The sequence below is a fragment of the Pteropus alecto genome, unplaced genomic scaffold (assembly GCF_000325575.1).
Source record: "Pteropus alecto unplaced genomic scaffold, ASM32557v1 scaffold38, whole genome shotgun sequence".
Lineage (NCBI taxonomy): Eukaryota > Metazoa > Chordata > Mammalia > Chiroptera > Pteropodidae > Pteropus > Pteropus alecto.
This window is the reverse complement of record NW_006442512.1, coordinates 188,310-207,439: the sequence shown is the minus strand read 5'-3', so window position 1 is coordinate 207,439 and position 19,130 is coordinate 188,310. Positions and strand designations below refer to the sequence as shown.

The following is a 19,130-nucleotide window of genomic DNA, read 5'->3' as shown; positions in this document are numbered from 1 at the left end:
AGATGACACTTTATTTCCTCACTGCTGTGGCATAAAAGGATAATTATATATAATAAGGCCCCTATCTACACATATATTGCCATAGAGTCTTTTTAGGGTATTTTGGGGGTGATAGAGTCCTGCTGATAGTGCCTATTCAGAATCCCTCATGCGACATTGGGGTTTTAATGATTTCTTCTTTTCCAATTAGAGTTGTTTTTCTCATACTTTAGTTTGAGTTATAAGCCTTTTTAAAAGGTGAAAGAATTTTCAGAGATCCCCAAATGAGAAACACGTTGGCTGAGACTGTCTTTGTACTCTTTACAGTGATTTTTATCGGCATAAGTATTGACTTTTGAAGAATAATCTATCAGATGAATTCTAGGCTATTCATGCTAGGGACTGGAATTGTTAATGTAATAAAATACTGGAGATACAGGAACCATTTTCTTTTTCCTTTCATTAGAGTAAATTAGAGGGGGAAAAATGTGGCATAGAGCAAATTAGCACAATATAATTAATGAGGAAACAGTATTATTAGATGTGTCTCCCACCAAATCATTAGTTTAGGGACAAACTATTGAAATCTGATGATGGTAATAACTAACATTTGGGTGCCTATTATACCTAGACACTGTGCTAAGTACTTTACATGGAATGTCCTCACATTAACTTCATCTGGCAGGGTATTATTTTACAGATGAGGACGTTAGGGTTTACTGAGTTAAAGGTAGCACACCCAAGGTGTGGCAGAGCCTGCGTTCAAACTCAAATTGTCCTATACTTTAGAGCCTGTGGTGTTAGAGCAAAGTGTGATTTCAAAAGATTTGTAAAGGGAAAGGAATTCACTAGGCTATGTTAGAGTCACTTTCTCAAAAACATACTGATTTTAACCTGGTTTAGAACCTGTACCAGCATTTAAACTACATTATTTAACTTGTCAGTTTACAAAATTAGGCTATTATGAGGAAGTTCACAAAGCGGATATTAACTGGTTCCCCCTGGGAATTTGTAATGCATTCTTCAGTTCTAATAAATGTATTTTTATATAGTGACCCCTTCCTCCTTTTAATGCTTTATTGTACAAGTGTAAGAATAAACCTTCCTGCATAGAGCATATTAAAAGTTTATCTAGGTTCCCTTGGGCAACTTTGTAAAGATTTCTTAACTGTTGCACTTGCTATATTCACTATCAGATGGTAATGGCTGATTGTGGATAAGTGTTAAAGCTTAATTGGCAAGATCTTTAAACTACACCTTTTAATATCTTGATATCTTGATTAGTTGGCAGTTTGTTCAATGAGCTGTGACGTGGAAATAGATATGTACCTGACATACTTAGGCTCTGCACTAAATGATCTGTTAGCCAAAATTGTTAATGTTGGCTTGGTCTAGATTATTGTGGACAGTGCAGTCTAAGAAAGTAACTGGTAAGGCACACAGTAAAAGGGGAAACAATTATTTCTAAAATCCTGAAGGTTGTCTTAATGGAAATACAGTTCCTTAGCTTATTCCAGAATATTAGGGCTTGTGCCTTGAAAGATAAACTTGGATTTCTTGGTTTTTATGGAGTGGCATAGCTTTAAATGTAAGTGTATTAGTGTTAGATCCATGATAATTTATGGAAGATGGTTAAGAGTGTTGAGGTCCATGACCGAATTTTTAACGGTGTTGCAAGTCATAAGCCTCTTCCATAAACTGCACCTTCATACCAAGGTCAGACAGGATTCTTATTTGGGTGAGTCATTTGATCCAACCCAGGAGACCTCATCTAAAACAGTACTTTTTAATTTAATTTTAAATTTAAATCAGTACTTTTTAATTTTCAGGTTTTTATTCTGGTAAGATTTGAGTACCTAATCAAGTTCCATGTTATACAAATACCTTTACTTTCCAATTGAATTAATATTTATTTTGCTCATAAGTATCTCAGGCATTATAGGGGCTGTCTATGCTTGTAGAATTTATACTCTGGCACATGTATTCAGGCTGTTGTTTTTCACCTAAAATACCTGGAGTAGGAAGTACCACAAGAAGGTCACACACCTTTTAAATGCCGTTAGAAACAACTTCAGAATGTGATATCTTCACTAATCATTTACTCGTATGAAATACTCTATACATACAAATAGTATTTGGAAGCCATATATAATCTTTAAAATTTATCTCATCATTTAAAAACTTTTCACACCACATTTTCCTCTGAATGATGTAGGACAGGGCAAATTTCCCCAAGTGCGGGGGCGGGGTGGGTGAGGAGACCGAGCCCTGCACTGAGAGAAGAGGGCCCTTTGGCGGAGAGTGTAGAAAGAATTCAACACACGCCAAAGTTAGAGTCAAAAGGAAAGTTTATTAGAAAAGGGGCAACACTCCACCCGATAGAGTGTGGTCTCCTCTTAGAGGCAGAGAGTGAGAAGGACCCTGGAGTGTTTGGGAATTCAGTTAATCCATCATTTTTTAGTTCCTGTGTGTTACAAGTTTAAAGACTGTTTACCCATTTCCTTTGATACGGACATACAGTGAGGAAGGGAATGGGGAAGAGTATGTAGCCTGAAAAGCCTGCTGGCAGTTTTAGCCATAGGGTAGTGAATGATTTTATTTTGTGTAGGGCAGGGTTTTCCCTGTTTCCCCTTCAGAGTGTGGGGAATGAGTTGTTAGCAATCTCAGCAGAAATCTTTGTTTTGAAGGTGTCCTGGCCTGGCAGCAGGGCTGATTAGCATATTGCAGTCTCTGAACAGCTTAATTTAACATTTTAATTCACTTGCTTCCTCCCTACTTTATTCTCCCCTCAGATTTTATTCTTTTATTCTTAAGGGGATGTGGAGGAATGCAAGGGCTGTCTTCTGTAACTTCTTCAAAGCTGAGATAGGGCTGTAGTCCCTGCCTACTGGGTATAAAAATCTGGAAGCCTATTCTAAGGGCCCTGGAGGCAGAGACCATGAGGTTGTTCCAACATTTGGAAGTAGCAGGAAGCCTTGCAGCCTGGAAGAGATAAACTTAGCAAAAAGATCGAAAGGACAAAAGTCAAAATTAATAGTAGAGGTAATTGTCGATGAAGTTGCTTTTCATGGCAATTTGTTTATTCAGGGTAAAGATATCTAGTGAAAAGAAATCGAATCATTTTGAAAAGAGAGTAGTGGCATAGCCACTGGACTAAAAGAATAATTATTTGGAAAAGTCCCTTGCTTCCCTGGGATGTGTGTACTTATCTATTTTCTGGAACAAGAGCTTAATATCTTCCACAGGTTCACAGGTTAGGTTGCACTTCTCGTTTCATTTTCTGGAAGAACCTGTGAGGACTCATAAGAGACTGGTTTAATTCAAGACAGATGTACCCAACTCTTGATTCCTTGTAATTTGACAGCGTTGAGGAACCTAACAAAATTTGGTAGGGCCCTTTCTGTTTGCCTTGAGGGCTGACTTTCAGTAGATCTCAGGGAGCTGCTCTGCTTGAAGGAAACCTTGACATAGAAGCTGGTTGTCTCTGAACAGTTTAGCACCTGGTGGTTTGTGTGATGGGCAAGGGGGCTGCCACCTTTCTGGCAGCACCCTGTTTTCCAGGATGGCGGGGTGGGGGCACTGCATTGGACCCTAATCCCTGAAGTGCAGTGGGGAATTTCATTGCTAGTCTCAGTCTCACAATGGGAAAAGTAAATTACCTTATGTTTGGCTGGCTGTTGATTCCTGTCACTGTGCAGTTAGCGTTGGAGAGAGGCCCATGGCCCATGGGACAGGTCAGGACAGGGTAGGTAGCTCTAATATCTAGTAAAAATTCAGTTTTCCTCCCTGCCATGTTGAGGGTTACCTGAGGCTCCACTGTTGTGATTGCAATGGCTTTCTCTAAGACTGGAGCCAGCGAGTGGTTGGGCCTCTGTTGTTGGAGGAGGGAGCAGCTCTCTCATGAGAAACTTGCTAGGAGGGGAGAGGGCTTGTGAGGTTCCCCCGTCCCTGGCTTCCCAGGGCTGGATGGACTCCCCCTTCCAGTGTCCTTCCTTACTGCACTTTGTGCATTGATTATGCCCCAGTCCAAGATCTAGGCCCTCTGGGTCTGAAAGATTTTTAGTGCCTAGGGGCACCTCGAGGTGGTTCCTCTATATGGCAGCTAAAATTTGTGCCCTTTTTCCTGCTCTGCTTCCTTTTCTTCCCTGTCCCAGTTATTGGACACTTTAAAGACCTCTGGCACCAAGGCCGTCTGCAGAGTTTGGGGTACAGGCCCCAACTTTTGGAGTTTCCTTTTGCATACTGGGTGCAGCCTGGTTATGAAGTGTATAGCCAGGAGTGTCTGGCCCTCATTAGACTCTGGGTCAATGTTAGTGTATTCTCTAAAAGCCTCAGAAAACTGGTTAAGACAGCATAAAACAATTATTTTGATGAAGCACAGAATCTTTGTTTTTTACTCAGAAACTTTTCCATAACATCAGTAGCAGACCAGTAGTCTTAAGAAACATTAAAACACAACTCTAATTTTGTATTAGCTTACCTTCGATATTTAAATTTCCAATCTTGTTTAGTCACATATAAAATTTCAAGATTTTTCTTCACAAACCTTCTGCAACTTTTCTCATTCCTTTAGTTTGCCTCTTCTCATTCATTTAGAAATAACCAGCTTTAAGACAAACATTTTTCCTTCAGTTTCCTTCAAAATATGTTTTTATACTTTATACCTTCTGTTACCAAAAACATACATTTTCTTTTCCATCATAATTAGAATTCTTACACACTCTGCTAAAAAAAAAAAAGAAAAAAAAGTGCACCGACAGTTTTTTTGCCTGACTGGTACAGGCAGAAACAGAAAAATATGTGCGGCACGGGTCTGGGCCAGTTGCTGCTACTAGAAAGGGCGAGTGCAATACGGGTCTGGGCCTGCTGCTGCCCTGAGTGTTCAGAGAGATTTACCTGCGGCTCCAAAGGAGAGAGAGAAGACAGACAGATATAGCAAAGAAGGCTAATTTTTTGGGAAAAACTACCTTGGAGTCCTGTACTGTATGAGACGTAGGCCAGCGGACCTGATGCAATTGGGGCTGGCGGCCCAGTGCTCAGCTATGCGTGATTTAGGCCATCTCTGAGATTGCTCCGGTGTCCCAGAGCCAATTGGGAAATGAAGTCAGGCCAGATAGGGGATGAATTAGGAGAGTTCAGCAGAGCTGCTACCATGACCAGGCATCCTCCCTGTTAGAGTTTCTGCTGGAGAGGGGTGGGAAGGAGAAAAAAGCTAAAGGGCAGAGAGGAAGGAACAGAAGATTCCCTGGCATTCCCGTCTTGTTGTGGCCGAAAGGTGCTGAGTAGTATTTTAATTTGGAGTTTGGATGAGTCCCTCAGCAGGTCTTCTCTGCAATTCCGATGGTGATGCGGAGTCAGGAAAGTTAGACGAAAAAAAGTAGGAAGAGGGCTGGTGGACTCCTGCTTGGTTAGAGAACAAGTCTCCTACCAGCCCCCTAGTAAGGGTGTCAACCGTTTGCCCAAGGCCAATTGGTCTGCACAGGTGTAGGAAAATAAGTCCCAGCCAGTCAGATGAGAGGAGCCTTGGCTAAAGTTTCATGGTTGCCAGAAAAGATGATGCAGGACAGGGCAAATTTCCCGGAGTCAGAGAGAGACCAAGTCCTGCACCGAGAGAAGAAGAGGGTCCTTTGGCAGAGAGTGTAGAAAGAATTCAACACAAACACCAAAGTTAGAGTCAAAAGGAAAGTTTATTAAAAAAGGGGTAACACTGCACAGAGTGCGCTCCTCTCAGGCAGAGAGTGGGAGGGACCCAGAGTGTTCGAGGAAGTCAGTTTATACATCATTCTTAGTTTCTGTGAGTTATGGTTTAAAGACTTTGTTTACCCATTTTTCTTTGATGATATGGCATACAGTGAGGAAAGATATATATATATAGCATGAAAAAATAATCTGCTGTTCTAGGCTTGCTAGCAGTTCCCAGCCTTTGATCTACAGGTTCCCCATGGTTTTAGCCATAGAGAATGAGTGATTTTATTTAGTGTAGGGCTCCACTTAAACACTTTTTCTGTTTTCCCTTCCAGATGTGGGGAAATGGTTTGTTAGCAATCCCAGCAGAAATCTTCTTTTGTTCTGCAGGTTTCCTGTGGATTGGCTGTAGGGCTGATGAGCATATTGCAGTCTCTGAATATAGCTTGATTTAACATTTTAGCTCTCTTGCCTCGTCCCTACATTAATGGGAAGAAGGGGCAGACAGACCGGCAAAATCATCTCATACTTCATTAAATTTAATTCTAGGTGCACCTTCCCACCCTTGTCCCCAAATTATACTTCTTTAAAAATATTATCTCCCCTCTCCCTGCTTAATAGTTTGGAAGGGTCTATAGATGAGAAAAATTATTTGCATTTATGTATTTTTCTGGGAGTAAATGCCAACATAGTGTATCTTTGTTGCTGCTGTTGATTGAATACTAAACCCAAGCATGGACACACTAATATTATAAAGCTTAAAGCACCTAGGCTCCTGTAGCATTAACTGACTGTTCTTACAGTTAAGAGTAGGGTACAGGACTGAGGGTCTCAAAAACAAAAACCACATGTTTAAATTCTCTGCCTCTCAGATGACTCCTGCAGTCTGAAAATATCCAATTCCCATGCTGCTAGAATCATTTGGCTGTGGCAGTTGGTTGATCTCCAGTTTAATTGCCACTTGAACTTTTGGGTCTTTAAACTGGTACGTATCAATTGGATTAAATAGAACAACTTTGTTAATCTGGATAAATAATGACTATAAAAAATCATCTACAGAAAAAGTGAAAATAGGGCAGAATTAAGGAACATGGGATATCATCAGAGTAATAGTGGTGTAAAAAGATTAAAATATTTCTTCTTTAAGAATAATGGCAATAATGATGACAATGATGTTGCTAATGATGACAAAATGGCTTATTGTCAAAACTTTATACCAAGTGAGATTTTGTCTTCTTTTTTTGCTTTCTTGTCTCCTTGAAAGGTGATATTTCTGGAGAGAAAAAAAGGATAGTGTGTACGGAAAGAGTCGGAATTGTGTTAGACAGTCAGAAAACACTTAAAGATGTGTCAAAGCCAGACAGACACAAATGACAAATGGAAGAGATTGGCAGAGGTGCCTAAAATATTTGAGGAGATCGCCTATTTTATGTTGGTTGTTAAGGCTGGACCTGGGAATTCATTTGTGAGAGAACAATGAAGTCTCAATTTCAGATGTGATTTTAAATATTTACTTTGCTGATTATGCAGGTAATATACTTGCTTTTTAAAGAAGACGCTAAAGAATTACAAGAAAACAAAACAAAACTAACCACTATAATTCCACCACCCAGAGAGAAACAGTATTGACATTTTGGTGTGTCTTTCTTCTAACACAGCACAAACATTATTAAAATTTTTTTTGACAAAATATTTAAGGGCTATAATGTAAGTATACCTCTGAATTCCAGGTTAGTTTTTTGTTGTTGTTTTTGCTATTAGAATTTGTTACAATATTATAACATTTTGATGTACATACTTTCTATATAAATCTTTGTTTCCATCTGACTTATTTTCTTAAGGATAGACTTCTAGAAATGCAATTAGTAGGCACAAAGCATAAATGCTGAGGCTGGTCTGTGTTGCCACATTGCTTTCCAAAAAGATTATTCTGTATTAATGTATACGCTAGCCTGAGGGCCCTTCCCTTTTGTATCCTCGCACATCTTTGAATATGCTTGGCTTTATCACTGACCAGTTTGTTAGGTAGAAAATGATATAATTATTCTAATAGCTTCAGAAATTCTTGGTAAGAGTAGCTTTAATTCTCTTCTGAAAGAGAATTTAGAATCTTTGGATTATAGTCTTTTTTTTTTTTCTGCTTGAAAGTTGGTAAGAAAGTAAATGAAATATGCAGGCATTGGACTTGATAAAGGAGCAATTGTGTTAAATGATCTGAAGTATTTTATCAGAATAAGTGTTGAAAAAAAGCATGTTTGGATTAGAGAATATTATGGTATTTGAATGCTAAAAGATTTAAGGTTGATGTTAAGACACTTGTAATGGCACAAGGGTGGAGTTTGGGGAAGCTTTCAGAAGTACACCAAGGATTCCTTGCTGGAGAGAAGTGAGATACATAAAAAAACTAATATAGCTGTACAGGAAACTGAATTAAATGTTAAAAGATATGCACGAAAGATGGATTTCTACTTGTATTTTTCCCCTCTCTGCTTCCTTTTTGAAACCTGCTTTCTTCCCAAATCGAGAGTACAGTGGTTTTTGCCCAGTCGTAACTATTTTTTCTCCCATCATTTCAGTCACTTCTTTATCAATTGACTTTTTTGAGGCAAAAATTACTCCAAAGGAACAGTTTATACAGGCAAACAATAACTTGTCAGACACTGTACTTTTAGCTGAATGACATGAGATGGTCTCTTGCCAGTTATAGACATGAATCTTATTCAGGACAGGGCAGATTTCCCCCAAGTGATGGCAAGACCAAACCCTGCACTGAGAGAAGAAGAGGGTTCTTTGGCAGCGAGTGTAGAAAGAATTAAATACACATGCCAAATTTAGAGTTAAAAGCAAAGTTTATTAGAAAGGGGGTAATACTCCACAGAGTGTGTGTTCTATCAGAGACAGCGAGAGAGACCAAGAGAGGCTTGGAAAGGTGGGAGGAGGGGAGGTGCGAATGTTCAGAGAATTCAGTTTATATATCATTCTTTAGTTCCTGTGAATTATTGTTTAAAAGACTTTGTTAACCCATTTCCTTTGATATACACATACAGTGAGGAAGGGGAAGGGTATGTAACAAAGGTAAGAAGAATATAGAGAGTGAAAGGCCTGCTGGAAGTTCCCATCCTTTAATCCATAGGTTCCCCATGGTTTAGCCATAGGGAATGACTCTTGGTGCCTGTTTCCCCTTCACAGGTGTGGAGAATGGATTGTTAGTAATCCAGCAGAACTCTTCCTTTGTTCTGAAGGTGTCCTCTTGGCCTGGCTGCAGGGCTGATCAGCATATTGTTATCTCTGATTGTGGCTTGATTAACCCTTCAGTTCTCTTGCTCTCCCCTACATTAAATCCATGACTACTATATACCACTCTATACCAAGAAAATTGTTTCTATTCCTTGCTCTATCTTCACTCAGATGTTCTGTGGGATGTTCCACGTTCACATTATAAATTTTCATATAGATACAATTTCACAACAGAGCTATTTTATCTCCTAGCCTGTTCCAAGTCTGTTTCATTTTTAATATTGCCATTTTTAATATTAATATTCCAATGGCAGGTTTCATGGTAGTTGATGTGCCCCCTTTCACTTCATATTCCTTCTTCCTTAGAAAATTAAAGAATTTAATAGTTTCATGGATTTTAGCATTTCATCAGCTATCTCTTTCACAGAATTGAATAGTACAGAAAAAAGTGAAAACAGTCAAAACTATAGAAAAAGCAACCTTATGTAAAAATGCAGTTTCTTATTTTAAAAGAGACTTCATATTTCTGTGTATGTAGTGGAAAGGTAAAAGGATAAAATGAAGTATCATACTTCTGAAATTTTGTAACAGGATAACTATTTTTCAGAGGAACAGCATGGTGTGAAAAAGCACTGGCTAGCTCTCTTAATTAAAGTTTTAAAATTAGAGTATGAATGTATTAAAAGATAAAGAATGGTTTTTAAAAAATTATTCTTTCTATAGCTTTAGCTTTCAACTTTTCCCTTAAATTTCTCTTCACTTTGTAAAAAGACTGAATATTTTTATTATACTGCCCTGGCACAAATCCTTACAGGCTCAGATTTTTTTCAGTGGCGACTAAAGCAGTTTCAGCTGCTTCTAAGTTCTACATTCCATCGCCTCTACTATTGCACCTCACCCCCCTGCAGCTGCTTTGTTGGCAAAACCCAGATCCTTTGATAGATCCCAATCACATAATGACCCCTCAAAAGCAGGGTTTAACCCAGCTCACCCTGTAGCCTTTCTACTAGCCACACATCTTATGTGAAAAAAACTGCATGACTAGAGTCCCTATGCATACCAGTTAGAAATTACTTATAACCTCTCCTCCATTTGCCATACAACTTTTTCATAATGATGGTTGGATGTCATTAAAGCAGTTGCTTATTGCTGTTTTTAGGTCTTATGTTGTTAGTACACCTACTGCTACTCTGTATTTTCAAAGAAACTAATGCCATTTTTATAAGTTGTTTATTATACAACTTAAGATATAAAAGCACTATGTACAGATGCCATTAAAAGAAGAAAATTTTGAAGTTGACTTCAATTTAGGAAACACAGCCTCTATTTATGAGTAATTTAATTTATATATAGTCTCATCGATAATCATTGCAGGTTCTGTTTTGGTGTGTGCAGCTGTTGTCAAAATAGAACTCTGTTACACTCTCAACTCTGCTGTGTGAATCGGATGTTGACTGGTTTGCTGCCTGGGAAAAGAAACTGCTTTTGAGTCTATTAGAAAAAAATAGGCAGTTTCACAAGTGGCAACTCCTACTAGACTTCCATTGCATTCTTTATGTGTTGGTTTGTTTTTCTGCCTTCTCACAGTCTCAGTTTCAGATGAGTGTTTTAGTCTGGGTGGAGGGCGGCAACACTGGAAGCACTTCACTTGGCTCATTCCCAGGCAACACAAAGTTTGAGTCTCATTGGACTCTGTTTAGATTGAAAATTCATTATTTTATATTTAAAATGCAAGTAGTTCTTCAGTGTAATTGTTGAGTACATTAATCTTTCAGTTATCTTGTTTTCATTCAAATTTGTGTAGGTTCAAATTTCATTTACTAGAAGCTCAAAAAGAGAATTCATTTTAATTCAAGCCTTTTGTGAAATAAATATTAAGCTTTAGAATAAGAAAAGCCAAGAATCCAAAGGATGGAGAGATGACTAGTGAAGACAAACTTGACAACTGCGATTGATTCATATTTGGGATTTCTATTTCAATTCGAGGATTGAAAGTGTTTAGTAAAATGCGTATGTATGTACATGTGTGTTTAATGTGTGTTTATGTCACACATATGTAGTCAAGAAAAAGTAGTATTTGGTAAGTGTTAAGTAGTCTACGTACTTTTGTAATCAATGCACTCAAACTATTAAGCTATTTTTCCTTTTTCCCTCTCCTGTGCCTTCCTTTGTCCCATAATAATACATGCCCCTGAAGTAAGTATGTCAGTGAACTCTGAGGACCTTTGAACAGACATGGTTGCTATGAGTGCAGTATTTATAAACTAACTTACTCCAAATGTAATGGCCATCAGGAATTCAGTAAGCTGGATTAAGTTGCCAAATCATGTTTGAATAGTGAACTAAAAATTATAAACATCGGAATAAAGAGAAACAAAGCAAATACAAATTAAAGCTTATGATAAGAGATGGGGGATGATTTCAAGGGAAGGGATCAGATCAAGTGTACTCAATAAATTTTGACTGATACCTGCTATGTGCCAATCATTGTTCTAGGTGCTGTGTGGTGATAGAGGTCTGAAAGACAGACAGATGGGCAAAGTTTGTGCCCTATAGGTATGCCGATACAGATATAAGTATAATTGCAACAGTTGTTAATAAATGGTCTGTTAGAGCTATGTAAAGGGTGATATATGAGTGGACAAGGGATACCTAATTCAGCCTGAAATGGTCAAGAATGGCTTCTAAAAAGATGTGATGTTTAAACTACTAGATCTTAATGAATAACAGGAGTTTCCAGGCAAAGGAAGAGAGGGCATTCTAAAGAGCAGCAGAGGTAAAGAAATGAGAGAATATGTGGTACATTTGGATATAATAGTTTCTGTTGTTCAGAGTCTATGAGGGGGTAATGGAAGGAGGCTGAAAAGCAAGGAGCTGTAACAGCTTAGTTCATCCCGATTTTAAATAAACTAATGCCTTGATCTGGTTTGTATTTTAACAAAAATAACTCGTTATATAAAGAACATTATCAAGGGGCAGGGAGGGTCAGCAAGTAAGGATTTGGATGAGGCTCCACAGTGGGGTTAAAGCACTGCAGTGGGATTAGAGAGAGGCTAAGATAGTCAAGCAATCTTGGAAGTAGTACACTTGAAGGAGTTGGTGATTGATGGGATATAGGGCAAGGAAAGAATATAGAGTAATTTAGGCATTTGACTAGAAAAATTAGATGTCTGCTTCCTTTTGTTATGATAGGAATGTAAGGAAAGAATAGTTGGAGTAGGCAGGAAGGCAGAGAGGGTTTAGGGTAGGTTGAGAGTGAGGTGTCTGTGGGACTTTCAAGTGAGACTACACATGGCTTAGATAAGTGATTGCAGTGACTGGTGAAGCCAGGACTAGCATAGCCCAACGAGAGTCCCCAGATTGAGAAACGAATAGGGGCGGTGATAGAACCATGGAGATCACTGGTAAAGAAGAGTCCATGAAAAGAATGAGTTGAGCAGCGAGAGAAATAGAAAACCAGTGGTGGGGCCCCTTGGAAGCTAGAGGAGGAGAGTTTAAAAATAATGTATTTTTAAAAAATTGCTTCCATTATTATAGTTATCTTCTCTTTAAAAGTCCATGTTATTAAAAAATTAATTTCTTAACTTTACATAAATGTTGTCTTTTTCTTCCAGATCTGACAATGATTCTAATAGCCTAGTGTAAGAAAATTTACTGATGATGCCCAACCTTACTGGGTCCCATAGACTTAAGAAATAAACGGAGTTGTCATGTTACGAGGAGTTAATGATATTTCCACTGTCATTGTGGAGGTTGTTTTCTAGTTTGAAGATTTATGATTTATGTGTTCAATTTTAAAGGATGGTGAAATAAATCTTTTCCAGTGAAAGTCTCAAAGTCCTCTACAAATGATCTCTCATTAAACCAAGTGTTTTAACACTTAGCCTTATACTGTATTTGTTTATTCACATAAAAGCAGGTGGCACCGGGCTGTCAGCATTGAGCCAGTACACAATGATAGCAAAGTTGATGACGCTGAAGGAGAATGTAAAACTCTGCAGCTGGAGAATGGTGTCTGATGTAGCAGCTGAAATAAGGCATATCTATTCCATGACTTTTGGCATTCATTTTCTCTTTAGATGCTCTATAACCTTGTTAGTCAAAGTGTAGTCCAAGAAATCAGTAACATCAGCATCACCTGGGACCTTGTTGGAAATGCAGAATCTCAGGTCCCAACTCCAGACCTGCTGAATCAGTCTTTGGTTTAGTGAGAGCCTTAGGTGATTCCTATTTGCATTAGTTTGAGAAGCACCATTCTAAGGACTAAATAGACCTAAGAGTTTGCAAAGTTGTTTATAACTTAGCCCTCTGGCTTTACCATTTCACAGTCTCAAGACAGCAAGATTTTTGGAAATGGGTATCATGGTTACAAGTTATTATATTTTCTTTCCCCAAGGGGGTGGGTAGAAGTTAAAAATGCAGGTTAAAAAATTGTAAAACTCCAGGTTATAGAATCTTGAGTCGGATTACCTGGGTTCATATCCTGGCTCTGCCTCTTTGAAGGCAACTATGATGAGCAAAGGTGTACCCCCACCACTCCATTGATTTGTATTGGATTGTAATTGAGCTGCAGATAAGCCTTTTGGGATGTGTGCATGAGGTTCATTTTTTGTCATCAGTATTACTTAACTGGATTCATGGTTTCTTATTCCTAGCTAAACCAGCAATTATTGAAAAGTAGAGTTTGGAAAATTTTCAACTTCAGTAAAGAAATGTTCCTATTAATGAACAATAGGAGACTTTTCAGCTTCACTGAACAAAAGTGTACAAATAGATTTAAAAGTGATTGTGAATAATCTCACTGAATTATATATAACCTACTAAGAAATAGTAGGAACATTTTTACCAGCAAGGTTTAGAGACTTACCAGTGCTCTGACCTTATTTTCTACAGGGAGCAGCTGGCATTTTATGCTATGTGGGAGCCTATGTCTTCATCACTTATGATGACTATGACCACTTCTTTGAAGATGTGTACACTCTTAGTCCTGCTGTGGTGATCATAGCCGTAGGAGCCCTACTTTTCATTATTGGGCTAATTGGCTGCTGTGCCACAATCCGGGAAAGCCACTGTGGACTGGCCACGGTAAGTTAGCACTTAATTGACCACGTGCATTGTCATAATATGTGGGAATATTTCGTTTGTGTTACTGGCTTTGAATTGAGCATGAAACTCAGACTCTTTAGCTCTTATAATTGAAACAGAATTAGCACTTATCTTAAACTTCTAGCAATTATCTCAAGATATCTCAAGAGAGTATTTAGCACTATTTTTCATTTGTATTTAATTTTTGACAATGTTTCCTTACAGTTTGTCATCATCCTACTCTTGGTTTTTGTCACAGAAGTTGTTGTAGTGGTTTTGGGATATGTTTACAGAGCAAAGGTATGTTGTCTACTGTATATAATTTGTATGTTTTAAAAGGTGGTTTAAGTGTTTCGAGTGAATAGAACAAATTCATTTTATCAAAGTAAACATTTTCTTTTGCTTTACTTCAGTTTAGCCATGGCTTTAAAAATCTAAAGTTAATTAGAAATTATAAATCAAGACTGCTAGTCTCCTTTTATAAAGCAAATTCTACTACTGTTTTAGTTTGCAGGTATTTAGTATTCTTTAAATTACCTCAGAATGAACTACAGATGGATAATTGATCAGCTAAGAAGTTTGTTCAAATTTCCTGAGCCCATTGATTCCCTATTGAGAGGGGAAATAGAAGTTTTCTGATTTCTGTTTTAGAAGAACTAAATTGAGCATTTCATTTTCCATTGCCTCTTTAAAAAATGCCTTGTCCTGGACATAGAAAAAGACAATTGTGAGTTGTGATCCTTCCTACCTTCTACTTCGTCTTGAGGAATGAGGTGTCCTGCCAGCTCAGACACACGAGGGCAGCTGTTGCCACCACTCCCTTCTTAACCCCTCTTTCCTCTTTCCTGGTTGTTTCCTCTTTTCTTTCCTCTTTCTATTTTGCCTGCTTTTGCTTTCCGCCTAGAGTACCATTTAAGGCTAACTGGTCTGTTTTAGTAACTTTAGAGCTATGATAAAGGCATAATAGAGTCATTCTCACTGTTAGTTATGGTTTTATGTCAAAGGCATGATATGCCAATTTAACATTCAAATCATTGATACATAAGGTACAAGGCAACTATGTAAAAAAAAGCAAAAGAAAAGTTGATTATGCCCCTACCTATGATCTGCTTATCAATTTTATGGTCTCACATTACTGATATAATTACCAAATAAGTCTTATCATCTTAGAATAGTAAGGAGAATTGGGTACAAACACACTTTATAAATGATACTTTCATGCCTTTTAGTAATTAGCAGCAATAAGTTGTAAAGAGTTTATTTCGCATTGAACTGCAGCTTTTTTGTAAAGTATTACTGCTAAGGACTGATTTTTTTTTTAACTGCTGATTACTTTTGCATTTTTAGCCAAGTCTAATAATTTGTTCCAAAAATATCTTGTGGGGTTTTTTTTAGTCATTTTATTTTTACCTCCTTTAGGAAAGGAAAGTTAGTAGGTCTTCTGAGAATATACTGAAAACTTATTTAAAAAAGAAGGCAGTACATTTATAATTTGGGACATCTATCTCAAGGCTCAACTGCTTTATCCCTTTTGAGTGGATTGTTAGCTTGCTATCTTGTACACAGTTTTTTCTTTGAATGCTTTTAATCTATGTGATAAAAAATGTCTTAACTTTTACCTGAATCTATAGAGGGAGAAACAAGAGAAAACTTTTTTTTCTTATAACAGAGATATCTGGCAACTTTGCAAAGCATGCCATTTAGGTATTTTAGCTAGAGCCTTGACTAATACTATTTTTACCAGTATTTTAGAGTGACTGATTTTTTTGTTTTGATTCAGGTGGAAAATGAAGTTGACCGCAGCATTCAGAAAGTATATAAGACCTACAATGGAACCAACCCTGATGCTGCTAGCCGAGCTATTGACTATGTACAGAGACAGGTGAGCTCTCTTGAGGTGAATTTGTTTTTGAGTAAGTCAACGTGAAACTTACTCTGCTATTACTATGTAAATTAGCCATGTATCTTCACAACCATGGTTAACTTCAAGATATGTTCAGTATCTTAATCTTCACCCTTGAAAAGTTTTTTCTACCATCACCTAGTCAAAGTCAGATAAGAAGCATCGGATTTTTTTCCCCCAAAATTAGTTAGCCAGAGAGGTAATCATGGAAGAGAGGCATGTGTTACAGGGAAGGTGGAAGTCCAAATGGACTTAAGAGGAGGTAGGAAGTCTTCATATATCTTTAGAAAATAAGACCAGAAAAGGCAACGGACAAAACCAAAAAAAAAAAACACACAAAAAAACCAACAAAAAAAAGACAATTTGAAACATACATGGAGATTGAATCGTATAATAGATCTTTATGCCCATAAGTCCACCTCAAAAATAGTTAGCTTTTACCAATCTCGTTTCATTTATTGCCTCCACATATCTTTTGCTAGATTATCCTAAAGCAAATCCCAGACATTTTAGACAAAATATTTTAAACACTCTGTCATTGGATGTAATATTTAACTCAGACTAGATATTTCACATGTTAAGATAGGAAAATTTTTCTTAGCTATACACTACCTCATATGGGTAGTGTGCTTTTCATATGGAGATTCTAGAGCCACTAGCCATGTGTGGCTCTTTAAATTAAAATTAAAAATTCAGTTCCGTACTCACAGCCACATTTTAAGGGCTCAATAGCCTTATGTGGCTAGTGGCTACCATGGTGGACATGTAGATATAGAACATTTCTATTCCAGAAAATTCTGTTGGACATCACTGTTCTAGAGTAGCTTAAAGCTTTGTAGCATATAGAACTCTGTAAAGTTCAACACAGTATAAGTGTTTTGTCAGAAGTACTATATTTCTGTTCTGTTCTCCACTAGCTGCACTGTTGTGGAATTCACAACTACTCAGATTGGGAAAATACAGATTGGTTCAAAGAAACCAAAAACCAAAGTGTGCCTCTTAGCTGTTGCAGAGAGACCACCAGCAGCTGTAATGGCAGTCTGGCCTACCCCTCCAACCTCTATGCTGAGGTGAGTTCAATTTCTTGGCAAAACTTGAATCTTATATGGTAACCTGTTTTACTCTGTGACTCATCTTTACCTGGAACTTCTTTTCTACACTCTTTTGCTTGTTTTTTTTTTTTTTTTTTAAACGATCTTAATCATTTCTAAGCGTACAGCTCAGTAGCATTGAATATATTCGCATCATTGTGCAACCATCACCTTCATCTATCTCCAGAACTCAGTCTCTCTTGCATATTGAAACTTTGTACCCATTAAGTAACAAGTCCCCATTCCCCCTCACTCAGCCCCTGGCAACCACCATTCTACTTTCTGTCTCTATGAATTTGACAGTTTTAGGTACCTCATGTAAGTGGAATTATACAATACTTGTCCTTTTGTGTCTGGCTTTATTTACTCAGCATAATGTCTTCAAAGTTCATTCATATTGTAGCATGAATCAGATTTTTTCTTTTTTAAGGCTGAATAATGTTCTATTGTATGTACACTCTACATTTTGCTTATTCATCTGAGGATGGACACTTGTGATGCTTTGCCCTTTGGCTATTGTGAATAATACTGCTATAAACATGAGTGTGCATATATCCCTTTGAGTCCTCACTTTCAATTTTTTTTTTTAAGGATTTAAATTTTATTATGTATAGATTGTAGTTGTGTCTTTTAATTAAAAATAATTTTTTTTTTCAATTACAATTGACATTCAGTATTAGTTTAAAGCGTTACAGCATAGTGGTTAGATATTAGGTAACTTACAAAGTGATCTCCACCAGTGTCTAGTACCCACTTAACACCATACATAGTTAAGACTATATTCCCTATGTTGTACTTTATATCCGTCTTTCGTTTGTCTTTAATGCTATTTTATTTTACTGTAAATTATTTTTAAATGTATTGCCTTTTTCCCTCTTAGTTTCTGCCATTTCCATTTCTGTAGCTTTCACTTTTAATGAGACATTTAATGAAGATGACTTTGCGTGTTTCAGGGGTGTGAGGCTCTAGTTGTGAAGAAGCTACAAGAAATCATGATGCATATTATCTGGGCAGCACTGGCATTTGCGGCTATTCAAGTAAGCACAGCTAGCCAAACAGTTGTTAAAAAGTGTACTGATTCTCTAATGTCAACCCTGAATGGTTATAATCACTAAGTGCAGTTAATCTCTGTGTATATAAATTACTTGGAAACAATTGAGGTACCAGGCACTGGTTTCTAACATCTTCCATTTCCTGTCTAGACCCAGAATGGTTTCAAAAAACCAGCTGTCTAGATGAGGGTACCATGTGTGAGGGGACTTTGCCTTCTTTTCTTAACTCAGTTCGTGAGTGACCTCAAAATTCGAACTGGTGTCATGGTATATTCTTGGAAGATATTTTAATAGAACTTTACAGAATTTTAAAAAATAGTATTGCTTTATTTCAGTTTGGAAATAGAAAGCTTTACTTATGTCTTTTTAAATATTTCTTTATAGCTGAAACATTGGATTTCGTTAACCAGTGGCACCATAAAAAATAAATTAATTAAAAAAAATAAAACAACAGCATTTTCCCAGGAAAAATAAGTAAATAGATAAATATTATTTCTTTCAGTTCTTGCTTTTTTGTCCTCGGGGGGGTTTATATGTTTAGATACATAAATCAAGAATTGGTACTGCAACACTGGCTTCTTATAGGAGCATTTTTATTGCTTTACAGGAAGGACCTCTAAATAAAAACTGAGGTTCTAGCCTCTTCTGTATTTGAGGACTCAGTTTTTTTAGACTGCTAGCCATCAAGGAGTCTGTGACATCACTTGACACATCTGGAAAGTGTACTATGCCATTGTTGGTGGCTGAGGGGACTTGTTTTCCCTTCTCTTGCCAATGAAAACTTAATTTCTCCCTAATTTTATCTACTCCCAGCCCTCCCTTCCACCAAGAACAAAACAACACACACACACATATCCTATCCCTCACCTCCACCTGAAAACAAAAAAGAGAGACAGCTATTTTTCTGCCCAGTATAACTAATATTCCTAGTTTCTCAGGTATATTGCTTCTCTCTGTATATTGAACAGAAGCTAGTATATTTAATGGGTAATGCCTTTTAAAATGGCAAAAGAGTGACTGTTTACTTTGCTGGTATTCAAACAGCCCTGAAACAATTCATTAAAAATCCTAGCTCTTTATTTGCTATGGTCTTTGCCC

The 19,130-nt window shown here is 37.4% G+C and overlaps 1 protein-coding gene across 1 annotated transcript in view; it reads left to right on the top strand.

Annotated features, from left to right (window-relative positions):
* Positions 1-19,130, top strand: part of TSPAN3 (tetraspanin 3) — a 25,917-nt gene that overhangs the window by 1,456 nt on the left and 5,331 nt on the right. The window contains exons 2-6 of the mRNA XM_006922589.3: positions 13,795-13,986; positions 14,212-14,286; positions 15,767-15,868; positions 16,807-16,959; positions 17,934-18,017. Coding sequence (XP_006922651.1) covers positions 13,795-13,986; positions 14,212-14,286; positions 15,767-15,868; positions 16,807-16,959; positions 17,934-18,017 — 606 coding nt within the window. The remainder of the gene's footprint in view (positions 1-13,794; positions 13,987-14,211; positions 14,287-15,766; positions 15,869-16,806; positions 16,960-17,933; positions 18,018-19,130) is intronic.